This window comes from Haematobia irritans, chromosome 4 (genome assembly GCF_050003625.1).
Source record: "Haematobia irritans isolate KBUSLIRL chromosome 4, ASM5000362v1, whole genome shotgun sequence".
NCBI classification, from domain to species: Eukaryota; Metazoa; Arthropoda; class Insecta; order Diptera; family Muscidae; genus Haematobia; species Haematobia irritans.
This window is the reverse complement of record NC_134400.1, coordinates 211,148,470-211,173,853: the sequence shown is the minus strand read 5'-3', so window position 1 is coordinate 211,173,853 and position 25,384 is coordinate 211,148,470. Positions and strand designations below refer to the sequence as shown.

Genomic DNA, 25,384 nt, shown 5'->3' with positions numbered 1-25,384 from the left:
GAACCAAAACTCATAAATAAAAAACAAATATTTCATAATAAAAAGAATAAAAAGTATCAATGAACAAGTATATAAAGTAGTAAGTTCGGCCGGGCCGAATCTTAAATACCCACCACCATGAATCAAATATAATTGTTTACTTTGAAAACGCTTAGTCGTGGCGGGTTACTTGATAATATATAGAATTTCAGGGGGTTTGATGACAGATATTCTCCCAAGCAGATAAGTTCAACCAGTACGCTTCCCGAAGAATCTGGTCTAGTCTATGAAGACTAGACCAGATTCTGGATTTATAAGAACCAATTTTGTTTGAGTTTTAGAGAAAACATAAACATATCGTATAATTGATGAAAGAAAGCCTTGATTTAAAATCTTAAATTTGTAGATTTTTACCGCCATTATTTAAATGATTATGAGGAGTAAAATCTGGAATTTTTATTTTCAGTTTCATGCAATTTTTATGATCAGTGCTCCAGCTATACCCTCAAGAAGTGGAATCGGTCTATATCGATGCCATACCAAATAGACCGGCAAAAATAAATGCGATACAGATTTTTGTGGGTCTAAGATACATTTTCGGGCAAATCGGTTTCTAGAAGCCCAATGAGGTAAATCGGGACATCGGGGCTATACCAAAACATGGCTCGATACACACTATATTTGGCTGAAATATTTGTGGTCCTAAAATACCTCTAGGTTTCCAATTTCAGGCAAAGTGGATAAAAACTACATATTCTAGCAGCCCAAGAAATAAATTTGGGAAGTAGGTCTATATGGACGCTATACCAAAACATGGAACAATACTCACCATTTTCGACACACCTCTTAATGGTCCTCAAATACCTCTAGAGTTCCAATTTCAGGCATATTGGATAAAAACTACGGATTTTAGAAGCCCAAGACATAAAGACGGTCTATATGGGGGCTACACCAAAACATAGACCAATACCCACCATTTTCGGCACACCTTTTTATGATCCTAGAATACTTCTAGATTTCAAATTTCAGGCAAATAGGAAAGTAAATACAGTTTCTAGAAGCCCAAGACGTAAAGTCGGGAAATCGGTCTATATGGGGGCTATACCAATAGATGGACCAATATGCTCCATATTCGCTATACCAGTTTTTGGTACTAAAATACTTCTAGATTTTCAATTTCAGGCAAATCGGATAGTAAATACAGTTTCTAGACGTCCAAGAAGTAAAATCGGGAGATCGGTCTAAATGGGGGCTATATCAAAAGATGGAACAATATCCGCCATTTTCGCTATACCAGTTTTTGGTACTAAAATACTTCTAGATTTTCAATTTCAGGCAAATCGGGTAGTAAATAGAGTTTCTAGAAGTCCAAGACGTAAAATCGGGAGATCGCTGTATATGGGGACTATATCGAAGCATGGGCACCATTTTCGGCACACCTTTTTATGGTCCTAGAATACCTCTAGATTGAAAATTTCAGGCAAATAGGAAAGTAAATACAGTTTCTAGAAGCCCAAGAAGTAAAATCGGGAGATCGGTCTATATGGGGGCTATACCAAAAGATGAACCGATACGCCCCATTTTTGCCACACTTATTTGTGGTCCTAGAATACCTTTAGATTTCAAATTTCAGGCAAATCGGATAGTACAGTTTCTAGAAGCCCAAGAAGTAAAATCGGGAAATCGGTCTATATGGGGGCTATACCAAAATATTGACCGATACTCACCATTTTCAGCACATCTCTTTATGGTCCTAAAATACCTCTAGATTTCCAATTTCAGACAAATTGGATAAAAACTACGGGTTTTATAAGCCCAAGACCCCAAATCGGGAGGTCGGTTTATATGGGGAATATACGAAAACTTGGAGCGATATAGCCCATCTTCGAACTTGACCTGCCTGCAAACAAAAAACAAATCTGTGCCAAATTTCAGGACCATTGCGCCATTATTGAAGGCTGTACCGTGATTACAACCGGCAGACAGACAGACAGACGGACATGATTATATCGTCTTAGAATTTCTCCCTGATCAAGAATATATATACTTTATATAGTCGGAAATCGATATTTCGATGTGTTACAAACGGAATGACAAACTTATTATACCCCCGTCACCATTCTATGTTGGTGGGTATCAAAAAGTGGCACAATATGACAAATCAGTGGCACTTATAGAAAGAAAAATATGGTATTTAGTGGCACAACAAAAAAGTGGCGCATAAGTGTAACTGCTGGAAAAAATGCCAAATGTGCCACTAAAGTGAAGCTACGGTAACACTGCTCCGGTCATACCTCATCATCGATGGTAAAACCGAATATCCATGAAAAGAAACTTATAATGTGCCTTTGGTGGTAGCAGCTATGTGTTCTATGAGGTTGTGTGTTCTACAAGCACCTGCAACCGTGTGAAACAACCCCAGGAGCCAGGGTTGATACAGTTGACACTTTTGTGCTTCTTTTGACACTATTTGAGTAAAATAATCACCGTTGTACGCCACGACAGAGTTGATACATTTTTAACCTTCTTTAGGTTCATAATTCAAACGATGAACTCCGAAATCAGTTTATTCATACAGTCAATTAGGTCATTTCTTTCAAATCAAATAGAAAATATTATTTATGAAAGCCTGTGGTGGATGATTGCTTATGCAGAGAATAAAAAACATAACGGGGATAAACACATCTGAATCCGAATGAGGCAGACATGACCATCACCATATAAGTTAGCTTGGCCTTGAATGCCCATAGTTCCATTTAATAATCATTTTCCAGATACCGATAAGACTTCGGCCCCAGCCTTCAAGAAATTCTGTACTACTAAGTTTTTGCTACAATGGAAATGTCTTCACCAAACTGAAAAACGTACTTTTTGGCTTGCGAAAAGTACTTTTTCAGCACAATTGCAAGAATGCCAGTTATCATCACTGTATCGAACTCAATTGATGCATTTGAGCCGAGCATTACGATTTTGCAGCACTCTAAAGCAACACAAGTGAAAACTTTTTTGGAAACTCTCAAAGGGGAAGTCCTACCCCACCCGCCGTATAGTCCAAACATTACTTCCAATTTTAACAACTTGTCCCCTTTGTTCTTATGAGGAAGCCAAAAATTGAGTCGATTCGGGTTAAGTATCGGTTAGTTGTTAAAAAAAAGAAAAAAAAAAGAAAAACAAGTATATACGGCCTTAAGTTCGGCCAGGCCGAAGCTTATGTACCCTCCACCATGGATTGCGTAGAAACTTCTACTGAAGACTGTCATCCACAATCGAATTACTTGGGTTGCGGTAACACTTGACGATGGCAAGGTATCTTACAACTTCCTAACACCGTAATATATACCACATAGTCCATACGTGGTATATATTAAACTAAAAAAGGCCGATTAAATACGTATATAATTAAGTTTAAAGTTTCTATAGAAATACAATTTTGACAAAATTAAATTTTGACAACATTTTCTATAGAAGTAAAATTTGGAAAAAAATTCTATAGAAATAAAATTTGGAAAAAATTTTCTATAGAAATAAAATTTGGAAAAAATTTTCTATAGAAATAAAATTTGGAAAAAATTTTCTATAGAAATAAAATTTTGACAAAATTTTCTATAGAAATAAAATTTTGACAAAATTTTCTTTAGAAATAAAATTTTGACAAAATTTTCTTTAGAAATAAAATTTTGACAAAATTTTCTATAGAAATAACATTTTGACAATGTTTTCTATAAAAATAAAATTTTGGTAGATTATTTTTGGCTCGAGTGGCAACCATGATTATGAACCGATATCATATGCTGACACCATGTACCAAATTTCAACCGGATCGGATGAAATTTGCTTCTCTTAGAGGCTCCGCAAGCCAAATCTGGGGATCGATTTATATGGGGGCTATATATAATTATGGACCGATATGGACCAATTCCTGCATGGTTGTTGGAAACCATATACTAACACCACGTACCAAATTTCAACCGGATCGGATGAATTTTGCTCCTCTAAGAGGCTCCAGAGGTCAAATCTGGGGATCAGCTTATATGGGGGCTATATATAATTATGGACCGATATGGACCAATTTTGGCACGGTTGTTAGAGACAATATACTAACACCACGTACCAAATTTCAATCGGATCGGATGACTTTTGCTCCTCTAAGAGGCTCCGGAGGTCAAATCTGGGGATCGGTTTATATGGGGGCTATATATAATTATGGACCGATGTGGGTCCGTGTATATGGGGGCTATACGTAAAAGTGGACCGATATGGACCAATTTTTGCACGGTTATTAGAGACCATATACTAACACCATGTACCAAATTTCAGCCGGATCGGATGAAATTTGCTTCGCTTAGAGCAATCGCAAGCCAAATTTGGGGGTCCGTTTATATGGGGGCTATACGTAAAAGTGGACCGATATGGACCAATTTTTGCATGGTTGTTAGAGACCATATACTAACAACATGGACCAAATTTCAGCCGGATCGGATGAAATTTGCTTCTCTTAGAGCAATCGCAAGCCAAATTTGTGGGTCCGTTTATATGGTGGCTATACGTAAAAGTGGACCGATATGGCCCATTTGCAATACCATCCGACCTACATCAATAACAACTACTTGTGCCAAGTTTCAAGTCGATAGCTTGTTCGTTCGGAAGTTAGCGTGACGGACGGACGGACGGACATGCTCAGATCGACTCAGAATTTCACCACGACCCAGAATATATATACTTTATGGGGTCTTAGAGTAATATTTCGATGTGTTACAAACGGAATGACAAAGTTAATATACCCCCTTCCTATGGTGGAGGGTATAAAAAACTTGGAAAAAGTTGTGGTTAGCGATGGATGGAATACTTCGATTCATCAGTCTGTTACAATAAATTTTGTAGATATTTAAATTTGTATAGTACGAGTATCGTTTAAAAAATATATTTATAATGCGTACATTAAATAAAAATCTCCATAAATTGTGGTACTATATGGTTGGGGTATACGAGTAATAAATCAAGTGCCGTAGTCAAAAGATTGAATACTAAAAAGCCAATAAGACCTTTAAGAAGACCTGGATATCGATTTATAGGGGGGAATATGTATATAAGTTTAAGAATTGAGGTAATTACAATGATTTGGAATAGTAATTGATTTTCCCGCAAAGATTTCAAGACAATATCCATATGAATTAGAAAACCGAAATTTGAAAATATGACATAAAGAAAATTGGGTGCGTATGAGTATGCGTGTACTGCCAATATGCATACGCCCACTAGCACGCAACTAGAAATTCTTATAACCCAACCTATTTATTCCATCATAAGGGTATGAGAAGTATAAATCACAAAAGAACAACAACATTATAAATTATTTTTAATAAGCAAAGATAAATAAAACAAACAAACAAACATATTTACCTTAACGCCAACACTTCCACACCACGCATACGTTTTATAATGGATACATCGCTGAGATCACTTCCCCTGTAAAATGAAATGTAAAGGTAAATATGGATTATTTAATAATCATTTAATATTTGTTGGAAATAATTAAAATCTTGGTTTTGATTGGTTTCCATCTTCTCTCTATCTCTCCTCTTCCTATCAATGAAATTTTACCTGCCATAATTAGACGATGGCATAACACAGGTTCGTCGTATTTTTCTCAAAATTGTCTGTCAAAGCAATAAATCTCTTTTTTTATGTTTTTATGGATATTTTGAGAAGGTGTTCACCATAATATTTTGTGGAATGTGATGCAATGTAATAAAGTGTGATTCTTTTGAGGTTAGGATTTTCATGCATTAGTATTTGACAGATCACGTGGGATTTCAGACATGGTGTCAAAGAGAAAGATGCTCAGTATGCTTTGACATTTCATCATGAATAGACTTACGATCTGCCACAACGTCGAATTTTCAGTGAATGGGCCCTAGAAAAGTTGGCAGAAAATCCGCTTTTTTATCGACAAATTTTGTTCAGCGATGAGGCTCATTTCTGGTTGAATGGCTACGTAAATAAGCAAAATTGCCGCATTTGGAGTGAAGAGCAACCAGAAGCCGTTCAAGAACTGCCCATGCATCCCGAAAAATGCACTGTTTGGTGTGGTTTGTACGCTGGTGGAATCATTGGACCGTATTTTTTCAAAGATGCTGTTGGACGCAACGTTACGGTGAATGGCGATCGCTATCGTTCGATGCTAACAAACTTTTTGTTGCCAAAAATGGAAGAACTGAACTTGGTTGACATGTGGTTTCAACAAGATGGCGCTACATGCCACACAGCTCGCGATTCTATGGCCATTTTGAGGGAAAACTTCGGAGAACAATTCATCTCAAGAAATGGACCGGTAAGTTGGTCACCAAGATCATGCGATTTGACGCCTTTAGACTATTTTTTGTGGGGCTACGTCAAGTCTAAAGTCTACAGAAATAAGCCAGCAACTATTCCAGCTTTGGAAGACAACATTTCCGAAGAAATTCGGGCTATTCCGGCCGAAATGCTCGAAAAAGTTGCCCAAAATTGGACTTTCCGAATGGACCACCTAAGACGCAGCCGCGGTCAACATTTAAATGAAATTATCTTCAAAAAGTAAATGTCATGGACCAATCTAACGTTTCAAATAAAGAACCGATGAGATTTTGCAAATTTTATGCGTTTTTTTTTAAAAAAAAAGTTATCAAGCTCTTAACAAATCACCCTTTACAAGTATTCGAAAGTTTTTAAATTCTAATTAAACAGCATAACCCAGAAAAAGTGCCTTCTAAACTAAAGGAAACAAGTAAGAAAAGTCTAAAGTCGGGCGGGGCCGACTATATTATACCCTGCACCACTTTGTAGATCTAAATTTTCGATACCATATCACATCCGTCAAATGTGTTGGGGGCTATATATAAAGGTTTGTCCCAAATACACCCATGTAAATATCACTCGATCTGGACAGAATTTGATAGACTTCTACAAAATCTATAGACTCAAAATTTATGTCTGCTAATGCACTAGGGTGGAACACAATGTTAGTACAAAAAAATATGGGAAACATTTAAATCTGAAACAATTTTAAGGAAACTTCGCAAAAGTTTATTTATGATTTATCGCTCGATATATATGTATTAAAAGTTTAGGAAAATTAGAGTCATTTTTACAACTTTTCGACTAACCAGTGGCGATTTAACAAGGAAAATGTGAAATCAGAAAAACATATATATGGGAGCTATATCTAAATCTGAACCGATTTCAACCAAATTTGGCACGCATAGCAACAATGCTAATTCTACTCCCTGTGCAAAATTTCAACTAAATCGGAGTTAAAAATTGGCCTCTGTGGTTATATGATTGTAAATCGGGCGAAAGCTATATATGGGAGCTATATCTAAATCTGAACCGATTTCAACCAAATTTGGCACGCATAGCAACAATGCTAATTCTACTCCCTGTGCAAAATTTCAACTAAATCGGAGTTAAAAATTGGCCTCTGTGGTCATATGAGTGTAAATCGGGCGAAAGCTATATATGGGAGCTATATCTAAATCTGAACCGATTTCAAATTGGCACGCATAGCTACAATGCTAATTCTACTCCCTGTGCAAAATTTCAATTAAATCTGAGTAAGAGATTGGCCACTGTGCTCATATGAGTGTAAATCGGGCGAACGATATACATATATGGGAGCTATATCTAAACCTGAACCGATTTCAATAAAATTTGGCACACTTGACTACTACTAATTGTACTCCTAGTGCAAAATTTCAACCAAATTGGGGTAAAACTCTGGCTTCTGAGACCGTATTAGTCCATATCGGGCGAAAGATATATATGGGAGCTATATCTAAATCTTAACCGATTTCAATAAAATTTGGCACACTTGACTATAGTACTAATTGTTCTTCTTGTGCAAAATTTTAAGCAAATGAGGGTAAAACTCTGGCTTCTGGGGCCATATAAGTCCATATCGGGCGAAATATATATATATGGGAGCTATATCTAAATCTGAACCGATTTCTTCCAAAATCAATAGGGATCTATTCTGAGCCAAAACGCATACGTGTGCCAAATTTTAAGTCGATTGGACTAAAACTGCGACCTAGACTTTGATTACAAAAATGTGTTCACGGACAGACGGACATGGCTATATCGACTCAGGAGCCCACCCTGAGCATTTTTGACAAAGACACCATGTGTCTATCTCGTCTCCTTCTGGGTGTTGCAAACATATGCAATACCCTGTTCTACAGTGTGGCGCAGGGTATAAAAATGTTCATCAATTTAGTTTAGCCATTTTATTTCCATTAAGGTAAATCTTTGTGTGAAATAATAAAATTTACTTGTTTCAGTAAAAAAATCCTAAACTGAAAGCAGTTAGGAATAGTTCATTAACTAGAATAAGGCATGGAATTTTACTAATACTGTTTTCTTCGCTGGGTATAAGAATTTACTACTGAAAAAGAAAATTTTATTCACTGATAACAAAGCATTCGTAAAAATAAACAAAAACCGAACTAAAACCAAGTTTCCTCAAATTTAGTAAAATTTCTTATAAAATGATAATTCTGACTTCCTTTATTATAGAAAGCTTATCATACATACGAATAACACTTGGCATAGAAAAATATTTTAGTTCATTCGTACTAAGAAGTATTCAATCCTTTCAAAACTTAAGGAAACACACTTGTTAGAATATAGGAAATTTTCCTATATTTCTTTTATCAGCCTGTAATCGATACCTGTCATCGATGTAACAGGTTGGCTGATAAGACCCCGGTCTGACACATAGATGGCGTCGCTAGTATTAAATGCATATTATTTTTATATAGTACCAACCTTCAAATGATTCGTGTCAAAATTTGACGTCTGTAAGTCAATTAGTTTGTGATATAAAACGTCTTTTGTGAAGCAACTTTTGTTATTGTGAAAAAAAATGGAAAAAAGGAATTTCGTGTTTTGATAAAATACTGTTTTCTGAAGGGAAAAAATACGGTGGAAGCAAAAACTTGGCTTGATAATGAGTTTCCGGACTCTGCCCCAGGGAAATCAACAATAATTGATTGCTATGCAAAATTCAAGCGTGGTGAAATGAGCACGGAGGACGGTGAACGCAGTGGACGCCCGAAAGAGGTGGTTACCGACGAAAACATCAAAAAAATCAACAAAATGATTTTGAATTACCATAAAACGAAGTTGATCGAGATAGCAGAGGCCTTAAAGATATTAAAGGAACGTGTTGGTCATATCATTCATCAATATTTGGATATGCGGAAGCTCTTTGACCAAAAACAACAACGTGTTGATGATTCTGAGCGGTGTTTGCAGTTGTTAACTCGTAATACACCCGAGTTTTTCCGTCGATATGTGACAATGGGTGAAATATGGATCACTACACTCCTGAGTCCAATCGACAGTCGGCTGAGTGGACAGCGACCGGTGAACCGTCTCCGAAGCGTGGAAAGACTCAAAAGTCCGCTGGCAAAGTAATGGCCTCTGCTTTTTGGGATGCGCATGTAAAAATTTTTATCGATTATCTTGAGAAGGGAAAAACCATCAACAGTGACTATTATATGGCGTTGATGGAGCGTTTGAAGGTCGACATCGCGGCAAAACGCCCCCATATGAAGAAGAAAAAAGTGTTGTTCCACCAAGACAACGCACCGTGCCACAAGTCATTGAGAACGATGGCAAAAATTCATGAATTGGGCTTCGACTTGCTTCCCCACCCACCGTATTCTCCAGATCTGGCCCCCAGCGACTTTTTCTTGTTCTCAGACCTCAAAAGGATGCTCGGAGGGAAAAAATTTGGCTGAAATGAAGAAGTGATCGCCGAAACTGAGGCCTATTTTGAGGCAAAACCGAAGGAGTACAACCAAAATGGTATCAAAAAATTGGAAGGTCGTTATAATCGATGTATCGCTCTTGAAGGGAACTATGTTGAATAATAAAAACGAATTTTGACAAATGTGTTTTTCTTTGTTAGACCGGGGACTTATCAGACAACCTGTTATTCTTGTTAAATTATAATACGGATAAGGCTTCTTTTGTTTTGTCATCACATCCATTATTTAACATATCTGTAAGATTAGAATTTTTCATCATCATAACACAACCAGTGTCTCATAAAGGGTTGTTCTACAAAATTGTACTTGAAATCCATCCACAATTTTAGGGACTAGGTCATATTCTTCTACACACATCAAAGAAGCATACAATTATTTATGAGAGCATACAAAATGTATGTGTAAAAATGTAGCTCATATTCAATGGATCCTAAAATTTTATGAGTTCTACATGTACACAAAAGAAGCTCATATAAACTCATAAAAGATAATGCATATGCGTTGAAACACTGAAAAAATTAACAGTCCTTCTCTAGTATTTAAAGGTTTATAGTTGAATTAAGAATTACACGTATATAAATTTTTTGGAATACATTGGAATGAAGAGTATTGAAATTTTAACAGAAAAAAGCATATTCTTGGCCTCAAATTATTTGATCCAACTAAAAAATTAATTCACCCAATTAAAAATTTAATTGAGTTCAATTAAAATTTTCCCCATTTGGCTAAGGTCAACTCGGCACTAATAGTTTCGAAAAATTATTCAAAATTAAAGAAAAGGCAAAACAGCGTTTAAAAATAGGATATGTTTTTCAAAACTTTATTTTAAAGATTTTTTGCTTGATAATCATAATTTATTCTACTTGAAGTCAAGTCTGAATTTCGAAATTTAAGATGTCGTTAACACGTTTTTAAAAGACTTTGATGGCACATGAAGAAAACAGCTGAAAACATGAATAAAATCCACTTTGTTTTCTATACACAAAAAACAAGTTTACTTGGATTCAAAGATTTTGACCTTCCTTTAAGGATTTTGGCATTGATGCGGCTTTTTTAAAATAAAGACATTTTTAGCGACCTATCTAGCTTTAAATCTAGGATAAATAAAATTAAAATTAGGATAGAAATCTCATTTAGCGAATTTTCATTCTCTTCTCTGGGTACATTAATAAAGCTATTCACGTACAAACAAATGTTAGTTTAAAAATCCAAATTATAACGGATGCTACAAAGTAAAAAAATGTTTTCTTAATTCCAAAAAAAAAACTTTAAACCAAAGATGCTAAATGGTCAAAATAAGTCTTATCCTATATTTGAAGCGTTTTTATCTTATATCTAAAGATTCAATATTTCAGTCAATTTAAGGACGATTTCTTTAAATCAAAAATGTGTTTCTTTACTTTAAGGAAAATTTGCTTTAGTTCAATGACATACCACTTTAAACGAGGGATGCAAATTTTCAAAATTTGTGCCCTAAATTTAATAAAAATTAAATTTTGAAGCAAGGATTATAGACTTTATTTTAATTAAAATGTCATTATTTTCAAGAAACTTGTCCTTAATATTTTGTAAATTGCGATTCCTAAAATTTAGGTTACGTAATCTTTAATACCACGTAAATATATATTTTTTGCAGTGTAGAATCAAGTACGAAAATCTCAAATTTAAATAAGAATTTAGTCTTAAAAGCATCCTTACTACAATTCTTCACTTCTTTGGCTCGGAATCAATATCAAAATCATTAGTACACAGAAAAAAATATCACCAAAATATTTTCAATTAAAAAGTTAATTGAAGTTCAATATTTTTTCAATTAATAAATTAATTGATACAATTAACTTTTTAATCAAGATAGAACATAAAGTTAATTAAGTCAATGATTGAAAATTTTAAAATTTTTAATTACAAAATTAATTGATACAATTAACTTTTTAATCAAATTCGGAAGACTAAGTCAGTTAAAAACAGTGATGAACATTTCTTATTTCAAATAAAAACTCTAAGCCAATTCAGAAAGTAATGGAAAATAGTTACCTTTTTAAATAAAAAATTAATTGGGGTTTGCATTCAAAATCAATTAAATTTTTAATTGAATCAATTAAAAAATTAATTGAAAATTGCTAATGACATCAATTAATATTTTAATCAAGAATTTTTTCTATGCCCAATTAAAACTGTGATTGATACTATCATTTTAGTGATTGAAGACATTTCAATTAAAAAATTAATTGGATCAATTAATTTCGTGATTGAATCAGAAAAAAATTTTTTTGTGTGTATAAAGACAACATCTTTGGAACAGGGCATGCTTTTTTCCAGTGTAAGCATGAAAACGCCACACATTTTATTAAAACTTTACTGTTCAATACGAATCTTTATGAGAATTTCTTAGAGTGTAAAATTTTTGGGACACATTAATGAAGCCAGCCCAAGCAAACATGATTACCAACAATGGCCAATGGTTGTTGCCATTAAATAATTTTCATTACTTTGTGCTGCTGCTACTTGTGTAAAATCTCCTCCATTTGCGAATGCTCCTCGAAAACATCAACTAGAACATCTACTATTCAAATGGGTATCTCGTAGTCCAGTATATATGTAGATTCCTTCACTGACATACTCACCAAAAACCCTTTTTTAAGTAGACAAAAAAGTCGGTCTTGTATTTCAGTGAAACGCTTGTAGTACATAGACTTTGTGGCTACCGCATATGATGGACTTACATACAGCATTGAGGCGAAAGATGCCATGTGAGTGCACGCAGGTTGCATTAATTATTTTTTTTATACCCTCCACCATAGAATGGAGAGTATATTAATTTTGTCATTTCATTTGCCATACAACGAAATATTTGTTTAAGACGCCATAAACTGTATATCAATTATTGGTCGTGGTGAAATACGCAGAGAAGGAATAAAGGGTGATACGGTCAAAATTTGGTCAAGGGAAAACGCGTGTAAATCGGTGAAATCGTTTATTTAAAAAAATCAAATTAAATTTCTTTTTCAAGTTCAATTAGTATAAAATTCAGGAAAAATATTCAGTTAGGCTTTCGCTTTTCCAAATCCGAATTGCCGGGCCTCACGCTTGACACCTGCCATCAGATTTTGTACAGCCACCTTGTCCACCTTCTTCGCCGCAGAAAGCCAGTTTGCCTTGAACAGCTGCTCGTCCTTAGCAGTTTTTTTGGTCTTCTTTAGGTTCCGCTTGACAATAGCCCAGTATTTCTCAATTGGGCTGAACTCTGGCGTGTTGGAAGGGTTCTAGTCCTTGGGAACCACCTGCACGTTGTTGGCGGCGTACCACTCCGTGGCCTTTTTACCGTAATGGCAAGATGGCAAATCCGGCCAAAACAGTACGGAACAACCGTGTTTCTTCAGGAAAGCCAGCAGACGTTTATTCAAACACTCGTTCACGTTAATTTCTTAGTTTCAAGCCACAGGTACAGATGGCTTGCCAAACCAGATAATTCTTTGCGAACTTTGACAGTTTTATGTGCTTGAAAATATCTGCTACCTTTCCCCTTCCTTTTGCCGTATAAAACTCTTGTCCCGGAAGCTGCTTGTAGTCGGCTTTGACGTAGGTTTCGTCGTCCATTACCACGCAGTCAAACTTCGTCAGCATCGTCGGGGATCGCGCTTTGGCCGTCGTATTTTGTTTATCATCGCGATTTGGAGTCAATACCTTCTTGTAAGTCGATAGTCCGGCTCGTTTTTTGGCTCGATGCACGGTTGTAGACAATGCACCCAGCTTATTTGCGGCATCTCGGATAGAGAGGTTAGGATTTCGCTTGAAACTACCGGCAACTCTCTTTGTCGTCTCAGCGGCTTCCGGTTTTCGATTTCCCCCCGATCCAGACTTCCTGGCTGTCGACAAACGTTCCCCAAACACTTTAATTACATTTGTAACGGTTGATTTGGCAACATTTAGCGATTTTGCCAGCTTTGCGTGCGAGTAGCTCGGATTTTCGCGATGCGCGAGCAAAATTTTGATACGCTGCTCTTCTTGCTTGGACGGCATTTTGACAACTGAAGAGTGAATTCCAAAATCAAAATAGGAGCAACATTCTACACACACACACCTTCAAAATGAGGGGTGTTCAGGAGAACTTGGAACATTTTTGTCGAAAACAAATTTTTTTCGCACCAAATATAAACAGGCTTGCTGAAATCAGCTACTAGAACATAAAAACCGGGAAACCATATTGCAACAAACATACCAAACAAAAAAATATTTTGTCAAAATATTATTCCTATAAAAATTTTGTCAAAATTTTATTGCTGTAGAAAAATTATGTCAAAATTCTAATTCTATAGAAAAATTATAGCAAATGTTGTAAAAATTATATATCTATAGAAAAAATTATCAAAATTTTATTTCTTTAAAAAATTTTGTCAAAATTTTATTCCTATAGAAAATTTTGTCAAACTTTTTTTTTCTATAAAAAATTTTCTCGAAATTTTATTTGTGTAGAAAATTTTGTCAAATTTCTATTTCTATACAGAAATTATGTCAAAGTTGTATAGCAAATGTTGTAAAAATTCAATTTCTATAGAAAAATTTTGTCACAATTTTATTTCTTTAAAAAATTTTGTCAAAATTTTATTTCTTTAAAAAATTTTGTCAAAATTTTATTTCTTTAAAAAATTTTATTTCTATAGAAAATTATGTCAAAATTTTATTTTTATAGAATATTTTATCAAAATTCTATTTCTATAGAAATAGCCAGAAATAATCTACCAAAATTTGGAAAAAATCTTACCAAAAAGTACCAAATAAAAAAAAATAGTTTGTCAAAATTTTATTTAAAAATTTTTTCACAATGTTATTTCTATAAAAAATGTTGTCTAAATTTTATTTCTATAGAAAATTTAATCAAAATTTTATTTCTATAGAAAATTATCAAAATTCTATTTATATAGATAAATTTTTCAAAATTATATTTCTATAGAAAATTGTGTAAGAATTTTATTTCTATAGAAAGCTTGTGAAGTACCTGTTATTTGGAGAGAATACTACCAATCTACCAAACAGTGAAAGATCTACCATTTTTGGTAAAATTCTACCAAGTTTAGGTTAATTTCGCACGAGATAGTTAATTTTTCCCACAAAACAGTTGACCTTTTTACTGTGGAGCAGGGTTGGCCTGTCACAAACTGTGACTTTTACGACGTACATTTGCGACGGTATAATACGTATGTCGCAAAAGTCGTAAACCTACTGTAGAAAACCTAATTTTGAATAGAAGAAATCCTGAACATTTTTTAATTTCGTTTGACAGCATTCGCTGTGAGTTTCTGTAGAGATTTGTGAAAGTTTTCCCACGGTTAAGCCTATTTTCTTAGGTGGTATCAAAATTCCCGTTGGTGAGTGTGCAAAATACCTTGGGATTATATTGGACAGGAGACTGAACTTATAGCTCAGAAAGGACGAGAAAATCCACGGTTACCCTGTACTCGTGCAAAATGCAATAGGGAAAATGTGGGGACTGAAACCGAAAATTGTGAACATTCCTAGGAATTGAAACTTCTTCGCACATACCATCGTCTTGGATATCATCGAATTCGCTGCTTAGCTGACGCGACTAAAGTATTTTGAGTTTGCGACTTTTTCTACATTTACGACGCATATGTGACGTTTACAACTTTGCGACAGTCGCAAACCTAAAAAAGTTTGATACAGACCATCTCTGCTGTGGAGTTTTAAGATACCTAGCCATCGACCACTGTTGTTACAACCCAAGTAATTCGGTTAAGAATGACGCAATGCATGGTGCAGGGTACATAAAATTCAAACTTTCGGCCGCATATACTTGTTATTTGCTTTTTGTTGTTGTGTTTTTTTTTCTACTAAAAAAAAAACTTTGTTAGATGATTATGTTGCGTTGGTTGGTTACTTGCGTCTCATATTTCTCGTGTTTCTTTTCTTTTGCTTTGAAATGCACACTGATGTTGATGGTGTTGACGGTGTTGATGGTTCCCATGATGCCAATGTTGAAGCTCAAATATCACAAAATATAGTTGAGTTGAGAATGCGGCATCATGTCATGCTTACAGGAGCGAGGTTAAGTGGCAAAAGTCTTGTCAGCGAACCATGAAATATGATTTTGTTTTGTTTTTTTTTTTTTCATTTTTGCTCCACAGACTCTTTTTCCTTGTATGTAATTCCCTATGATTGCAACACACAAAACAAGAAGCAGAAATAATTTCTCTTGGATGAATGGATTTAAGGAAACAATTGTGAAGACCGCCATCATATCAAATGCGACTTTTTTCTACTTCGTGTTTTTAGTTGGTTTTTATTTTTAATAGCAAATTGTAGGGCAATTCTAGTGAGGGAAAACAAGTATATAAAGCAGTAAGTTCGGCCGGGCCGAATCTTAAATACCCACCACCATGAATCAAATATTATAGTTTCCTGTGAAAATTTCAGGGGGATTATGTGACAAGCAGATCAGTTCAACCAGTACACTTCCCGAAGATAAATTCAAAGATTTTACCTATGAAGACTAGATCAGATTCTGGATTTATAAGAACCATCTTGTGCAAGTGTGCAAGAAAATGAAATAACGCCTTGATTTAAAATTTAACATCTGTAGATTTTTACCCCCATTATTTAAATGAATACCAGAAGTAAAATCTGGAAACTATAATCCAGTTTCAAGCAATTTTCATTATCAGTGCACCGACCGATATTGACCATTTTCGGCATACATCTTTATGTTCCTAAAATACTTCTAGATTTAAAATTTCATGCAAATTTGATAAAAACTATGTTTTCTAAAAGCCCAAGAAGTAAAATCGGGAGATCGGTCTATTTGAGAGATAAACCAAAACATGGACCAATACACGCCATTTTCGGCTCTCATATTTAAGGTCCTAAAATACCTGTAGATTTCTCATTTCAGGCAAATTGGATAAAAACTACGGATTCTAGAAGCCTATGGAGCCACCGTGGTGCAATGGTTAGCATGTCCGCCTTGCATACACAAGGTCGTGGGTTCGATTCCTGCTTCGACCGAACGCCAAAAAGTTTTTCAGCGGTGGATTATCCCACCTCAGTAATGCTGGTGACATTTCTGAGGGTTTCAAAGCTTCTCTAAGTGGTTTCGCTGCAATGTGGAACGCCGTTCGGACTCGACTATAAAAAGGAGGTCCCTTGTCATTGCGCTTAACATGGAATCGGGCAGCACTCAGTGATGAGAAGTTCACCAATGTGGTATCACAATGGACTGAATAGTCTAAGTGAGCCCGATACATCGGGCTGCCACCTAACCTAACCTAGAAGCCTAAAAAATAAAATCATTTCTTGCACACCTATTTGTATTCCTAAAAACCTCCAGATTTTCGATTTCAGGCAAAGTGGACAACAATTACGGTTTCTAGAAGCCCAAAAAGTAATATCGGGAGATCGGTCTGTCTGATGGCTATATCAAAACATGGACCTATACTCACCATTTTCGGCATACCTTTTTATGGTCCTAAAATACCTCTAAATTTCCAATTTGAGGCAAGTTGGATAAAAACTACGGTTTCTATAAGCCCAAGAATAAAATCTGGAGATAAAACATGGTCCGATACTCACCATTTTTAGCACACCTCTTTAGGGTTTTAAAATACCTCTAGATTTCAAATGTCAGGCAAATTGGATAAAAACTACATATTTTAGACGCCCATGAAGTAAAAACTGGATATCGGTCTACACGATGGCTATACCAAAACATGGACCGATACTCATCATTTTCAGCACACCTCTTTAGGGTTTTAAAATACCTCTAGATTTCCAATTTCAGGCAAATTGGATAAAAACTACGGATTCTATAAGCCCAAGACCCCAAATCGGGAGATCGGTCTATATGGGGGATATACCAAAACCTGGACCGATACTCACCATTTTTTAGCACACCTCTTTATGGTGCTAAGATACCTCCATTTCAGGCGAATTGAATAGAAACTATCGATTCTAGAAGCCCTAGAAATATAATCGGGAGATCGGTCTATATGGGGGCTATACCAAAACATGGACCGATACTCACCATTTTTGGCACACCTCTTTGTAGTCATAAAATACCTCTAGATTTCCAATTTCAGGCAAATTGGATAGAAACTAAGGTTTTTATAAGCCCAAGACCCCAAATCGGTAGCTCGGTTTATATGGAGACTATATCAAAACTTGGACCGATATAGCCGATCTTCGAACTTGACCTGCCTGCAGACAAAAGACGAGTTTGTGTGAAATTTCAGCACGATAGCTTTATTATTGAAGACTGTAGCGTGATTACAACAGACTGACGGACAGACGGACATGACTATATCGTCTTAGAATTTCTCCCTGATCAAGAATATTTATACTTTATATAGTCGGAAATCGATATTTCGATGTGTTACAAACGGAATGACAAACTTATTATACCCCCGTCACCATTCTATGGTGGTGGGTATAAACATGAAATTACACACAATCAGTCAGCTTTGTCTGCATTATTTTATGTATTTCATGGGGATGATTTTCATTATATCGCAATTTTAAATGCTTACAATAAAACAATACCATAATAATATTTTTGTTAAGTGGGCATAACATCATTTAATTCTATCTTTAAATTGTTTTAATAAAACGGGAATTAAAAGTTTTGAATTTGAAATGTTTATCCTATACAACTATGGGAATTAAGAAGTCGAAAATCGAAAAGTCGTCTTCTTCTTTTACGATTATTACAAAGATCACTTTTCAACAAATTTTATAAAGTCAAAAAGTCACCTTTTTCAAAAATATGTTCCCATTCCTATCAAATGGTGGTAGTTTCGTTTTGGAACTCTAAACGGTTTTCGCACAGTGGTCTCACTTATGAAAAACACTAGTTTACAAAATAATTTTTATTTTGTGAGAAAGATGTGAGGAAAAATGCATTTAGCCAGAAAATTTTTTTTTTTGTAATTCTTTATGAAATTGTTTTTACATCCTGGATAAGAACAAACGCTTATCACAAAAAGTATATACTTTTCTTCCAAATAAACTTCCTTAAAACAAAAAGCAAATGAGAAACGAACTTTGTTTGTCCAAAATTTCGTTTGGGAGGAAAGAAATATTTTTTTGCGTTTAGGAACATCTCCGTATCCTATCAAATTTTAAAACTCTTAGGGTTTCCAAAAAAATTAAAAAAATTGTAGAATTAAGTCGAGATTGAAATTGAAGATGATTTGTGTCTCTGATAAAACATCTGCTGCAATTTTAAATTCGAATTTATCTTCACACACATGTTTCAAATTATGGTGAAACAATTATAAAGCAGCTTTGGAATACCAATATCACCAACCCACTACACCTTGTATGCGAACTAACCATTGCACTACGAAAGAGTTTTCCTTGATCTCCAGTATGTACGAGTGGATCTATGTTTGGTTGACTGTTAGAAAACAAAGCAGAAACATCCTCGGATTGCGCTTCCCGATATCGAAACGCAGTACACAAACCTCAACTATGTTTCCTAAGAATAAATGTAAACGATTTTTAACAAAATCAGCAATGGAGGTCTTTTTCCAAGTCCACATATGACAATTTTCCGATTTTTTTCCAGACCCCATAATTTACCCATGGTGAACATTTCAAGAAACTATAGAGTAGTTGATATGTGATAGAAAGTAAAGGGTTATCATTTTTATACCCTCCACCATAGGATGGGGGGTATATTAACTTTGTCATTCCGTTTGTAACACATCGAAATATTGCTCTAAGACCCCATAAAGTATATATATTCTGGGTCGTGTTGAAATTCTGAGGCGATCTAAGCATGTCCGTCCGTCGGTCCGTCCGTCTGTTGAAATCATGCTAACTTCCGAACGAAACAAGGTATCGACTTGAAACTTGGCACAAGTAGTTGTTATTGATGTAGGTCGGATGGTATTGCAAATGGGCCATATCGGTCCACTTTTACGTATAGCCCCCGTATAAACGGACACCCAAATTTGGATTGCGATTGCTCTAAGAGAAGCAAATTTCATCCGATCCCGCTGAAATTTGGTACATGGTGTTAGTATATGGTCTCTAACAACCATGCAAAAATTGGTCCATATCGGTCCATAATAATCGGTTTATATAGCCCCTATATAAACCGATCCCCCGATTTGGCTTGTGGAGCCTCTAAGAGAACCAAATTTCATCCGATCCGGCCGAAAGTTGGTACATGCTTTTGGTATATGGTCTCTAACAACCATGCAAAAATTAGTCCACATCGGTTCATAATTATATATAGCCCCCATATAAACCGATCCCCAGATTTGGCTTCCGGAGCCTCAACGAGAAGCAAATTTCATCCGATCCGGCTGAAATTTGGTACATGGTGTTGGTATATGGTCTCTAAAAACCATGCTAAAATTGGTCCATATCGGTCCATAATTATATATAGCCCCCATATAAACCGTTCTCAAAATTTGACCTCCGGAGCCTCTTGGAGGAGCAAAATTCATCCGATCCGGTTCAAATGTGGAACGTTAGTATATGGTCTCTAACATCCATGCAAAAATTGGTCCATATCGGTCTATAGTTATATATAGCCGATCTCCAATCACACAAAAATTGGTCCATATCGGTTCATAATCACGGTTGCCACTCGAGCCAAAAATAATCTACCAAAATTGTATTTCTATAGAAAATGTTGTCAACATTTTATTTCTATAGAAAATTTTGTTAAAATTGTATTTCTATAGAAAATTTTATCAAAATTTTATTTCTATAGAAAATTTTGTCAAAATTTTATTTCTATAGAAAATTTTGTCAAAATTTTATTTCTATAGAAAATTTTGTCAAAATTTTATTTCTATAGAAAATTTTGTCAAAATTTTATTTCTATAGAAAATTTTGTTAAAATTGTATTTGTATAGAAAATTTTGTCAAAATTTTATTTCTATAGAAAATTTTGTTAAAATGTTATTTCTATAGAAAATTTTGTCAAAATGTTATTTCTATAGCAAATTTTGTCAAAATTTTATTTCTATAGAAAATTTTGTTAAAATTTTATTTCTATAGAAAATTTTGTTAAAATTTTATTTCTATAGAAAATTTTGTTAAAATTGTATTTCTATAGAAAATTTTATTTCAATAGAAAATTTTGTTAAAATTTTATTTCGATAGAAAATTTTGTCAAAATTTTATTTCTATAGAAAATTTTGTCAAAATTTTATTTCTATAGAAAATTTTGTCAAAATTTTATTTCTATAGAAAATTTTGTCAAAATTTTATTTCTATAGAAAATTTTGTCAAAATTTTATTTCTATAGAAAATTTTGTCAAAACTTTATTTTTATAGAAAATTTTGTCAAAACTTTATTTTTATAGAAAATTTTGTGAAAATTTTATTTCTATAGTAAATTTTGTTAAAATTGTATTTCTATAGAAAATTTTGTCAAAATTTTATGTCTATAGAAAATTTTGTCAAACTGAATTATATACGTATTTGATCGATCTTTTTTGATTTAATATATTCCACGTATGGACTTACATACAACTTAGAAGACGGTGTTAGGAGGTTTTAATATATCGGCAAGGTTAAGTTTCAAGGTTGCAACTTAAGTAATTCGATTGTGGAAGAAGTTTCTACGCAATCCATGGTGGAGGGTACATAAGCTTCGGTCTGGCCGAAATTACGGCCGTATACACTAGTACTTGTTACAGTTTATTCTCTTCGATATGAGTAAGCAATTACAAAATAATTGTAAACAAAAATAAAATAAACAAAAAAGAAAACAAACAAATAAAACGCTACGAAGCGTAAGAAACAACGAGAGAGGTATAATGGTCAATGGAGACAGATGGTGATCTTCATTAGCACCAGTGAAATTAACAAATGCAGCTGCAATGCAATCGTCACCAAAAGCAGCAACAACAAATCACAAATGGTTGTAACAAAACCCCATCAAAAAACAAAGAGGGCTTGTCATCATTATCGTGTAATTTTGAGGAATCTTAAATTTCAAAACAATTTTCAACGAAACGAAAATTAGTTTACAACTTTAATTTTGTAAAGTAATTTGGGGAGGAACAAAAACAAAAAAGAAAGCGACGTTAAACTTACCAGCAATTAAGTTTTTTAATGGAGCTTAAATCCGATTGTTTCGATCGTGCAATGACCATTTCTTCTGTGAGGCGTGTCATGATGCTATAATGTTGATTTTGTTCTGAGTATTGTGGTCGTTTTGGTAGTTTTTTTTTCCTGCTATTTCTATATAGCCGTCGTTGCAATGCAATTTCAAATTACTTGGAACACTGCTTTTTGTTTTTTGTTTTTTTTTTTTTATTTAATTTGGTTTTTCTATTATTTTCTTTTAGAATATGAATACCGCATTTGTCGCCATCTATGCGTTGTTGCAGTTATTTGAACACTGGACGACTGACTCGTTTCGATTTTACCACTATGAATGGAAAAGAATGTTGGTGGAATAGAAATATTCTGTGTTATTATTTACTTTAGATATAACCACCAGCCAACTAACTAACTAACCTACCAACGAACCACTCAATTTTTGTTCAGGCCTTTTTTGGAGTGTTCAGTGTACGACGGCGAGTGGAGGTCACACACAAAACACCAACGCCAACAGGTTTTACTTGTTCTTAGTATAACAAAATAAAGCACAATGTACATACATAGGTATCAGAATAATACGATTTATATTGCTGAACGTTTGTTCGAACGATGGATGGACGGACGGACGATATATATGCATGCTGGTTATAGATCGACTAACAATAAGGCAATAGTAACATAGCCTCATACATTCACACACTATGGTTCAAAAGTTTAGCGATGGAGAATGGTTTCATTGTTTGTGAATTACTCGCTAGTAATTTTAAAGAAAAAAAAAACTATCATTGGATTTCATCTAGACAAACCAGCAAAAAAATTGTTTGTTTATGATTTATCGCTCGATATATATGTATTAGAAGTTTAGGAAAATTAGAGTCATTTTTAAAACTTTTCGACTAAGCAGTGGCGATTTTACAATGAAAATGTTGGTATTTTGAACATTTTTGTCGAAACCAGAAAAACATATATATGGGAGCTATAACTAAATCTGAACCGATTTCAACCAAGTTGGGCACGCATAGCTACAATGATAATTCTACTCCCTGTGCAAAATTTCAACTAAATCAGAGTAAAAGATTGGCCTCTTTGGTCATATGAGTGTAAATTGGGCGAAAGCTATATATGGGAGCTATATCTAAATCTGAACCGATTTCAACCAAATTTGGCACGCATAGCTACAATGCTAATTCTACTCCCTGTGCAATTAAATCGGAGTCAAAGATTGGCCACTGTGGTCTTATGAGTGTAAATCGGGCGAACGATATATATGGGAGCTATATCTAAATCTTAACCGATTTCAATAAAATTTGGCACACTTGACTACACTACTAGTTGTACTCCTAGTGCAAAATTTCAACCAAATTGGGGTAAAACTCTGGCTTCTGGGACCATATTAGTCCATATCGGGCGAAAGATATATATGGGAGCTATATCTAAATCTGAACCGATTTCTTCCAAAATCAATAGGGTTCTATTCTGAGCCAAAACACATACTTATGCCAAATTTGAAGTCGATTGGACTAAAACTGCAACCTAGACTTTGATCACAGAAATGTGTTCACAGACAGACGGACATGGCTATATCGACTCAGGAGCCCACCCTGAGCATTTTTGCCAAATACACCATATGTCTATCTTGTCTCCTTCTGGGTGTTGCAAACATATGCACTAACTTATAATACCTGTTCCACGGTGTGGCGCTGGGTATAAAAAATGAGTCTACACAAAACAAGGGGATCTACCCTTGGAACTTGCAATGAAAAAAATATTGTCGTGAGGCCATAGATTTCATGTCCTTAAAACACGAATGTTTTTTATTGCTTAGCATACAAGACGCATTTCTAAAAATGGGTATCCCAAAATTAAAGAAAATTTTGTTTGACTAAGGTCAACTTGTCTTCGATAATTGTGAAAAATTCTTTAAAATTAATGAAATTGTCTTTAAATTTGTTGTCTTTTTGCATCTTGACAACAAAGCCAAAAAGCGTTTAAAAATAGGAGATGTTTTTCAACATTTTATTTTAAAGACCATTTTTACTTGAAACATAGCAGTTTTTCTACTTTAAGTCGAGTCCGAATTTAAAAATGTAATATGTCGTTAACACATTTTTTTAAGGACTTTAATTGCCGTGAAGAGAAAAAACAGAAAAAAACGAATACATTAAAATTTGCTACCTAGAATTAAACTTAAATCTAAAAGACAATTCTGTCTTAAAAGTATCCTTACTTCAATTCTATGCTTCTTTGGCTCGGAATTAATACCAAACTCATTAGTGTAAAGACAAAATCTTTGGATCCGGGCATGCTTATTTTTCAGTGTGTGATCTGAAAGTAGTACAAATTTCGAGCATCTCCAATGAAGGCTTATCATAGGGTGGCAGGCTTATCAGTACTACTTTCACATTCCTTGCAGTGCCTTGGAATTACATTTGAATGAAAAAATTTCAAACCCGAAAAATCAAACATTTAATTTTGCAAATTTTTCCACGGCACAGATTTGAAACTGTGACACCCGCTGGGGTGAATTTTTTTGATTTTTATTTTTATGTTTATTGTTTTTTACCTTTTTTAGTCATTTTCTGTTTGTTTTGCAGCAATAAATTATGCAAAATTCAATTTTTGACTTAAAGAGTCCAAATATTTCAGAGACCGCCAGCACTACCCCATGTAGTAAATCTATAGGATTAGCCTCACAGCAACAATTTTGAGACTTCTTCGTAAGTAACTTTTAAAGTATAATGCGCATCTACAGATGGACTTAATTTTTACTTCATATGAATTTTTTTTCAGGTGATATATACAAATCCTTTTGTCACAATAAATGCCAATTTAATTCTAGTGTTTTAACACAAGGGCAAAAAGAAATTCGAAAAGTGTACCGAACCATTTCTCGACAGACGTCGGGATAAAATATTCGCAAAAACGAATTTTATTTTTTAAGTTTTTCGTTTTTTTTTTTCAATGAAACCCGAAATACTGAAACCCGTCTGAAGAACTAATAGCCATGTCTGTCGGTCCGTCTATCCGTGTGTCCGAACCAATACAACATTAAGGAAAATATTAAAGAATTTTTTTCTTTAATAAAAAAGTATAATTAAAATAATATTCATAATATTCATAGTGTGTTTCTTTAAATTTAGGACACGAATCCATAAGACAAATTTTCCTTAAAGTATAAAAAAAAATTGATGTAAAGAAATAAAATGGAAATAAAAATTCCAAAAAAGAAATATGTGTGCTAATTTTAATGTTATAGATCCAAGATTTAAAGCTAGATAGTTTCCTAAAAGTGTCCTTATTTTAAACAGCCTTTGGAATCCAAAATCCTTAAGCGAAGGTCAAAATCTTGGGATCGAAGTAAACTTTTTTTTTCAATGTAATTAGATATTGCCCTACTATAAAATTTTGTCAGTATTTTAATTTTGTGTAGTGAAACTTTTGACCCAGAGTGTATGTGCGGGGGTAGACTTTACTACCTAGTACGTTGGTTGTTGGTATATTTTTATTATTATTTCATA

General features: G+C 34.3%; 1 protein-coding gene across 21 annotated transcripts in view; it reads right to left on the bottom strand.

The window, feature by feature from the left end:
- The window catches only part of LOC142235119 (uncharacterized), an 82,941-nt gene that overhangs the window by 53,714 nt on the left and 3,843 nt on the right, over nucleotides 1-25,384 (bottom strand). For 19 of the 21 annotated variants that reach the window (XM_075306357.1, XM_075306359.1, XM_075306356.1 and 16 more), the window contains exons 2-3: nucleotides 21,858-22,194; nucleotides 5,380-5,445 (exon numbers count right to left, since the gene is read on the bottom strand). In XM_075306357.1, coding sequence (XP_075162472.1) covers nucleotides 5,380-5,445; nucleotides 21,858-21,937 — 146 coding nt within the window. In that variant the 5' untranslated portion in view covers nucleotides 21,938-22,194. Of the gene's footprint in view, nucleotides 1-5,379; nucleotides 5,446-21,857; nucleotides 22,195-22,283; nucleotides 22,302-25,384 lie in introns of those variants that run through there. The other 2 variants (XM_075306365.1, XM_075306372.1) reach the window with 2 other exon arrangements.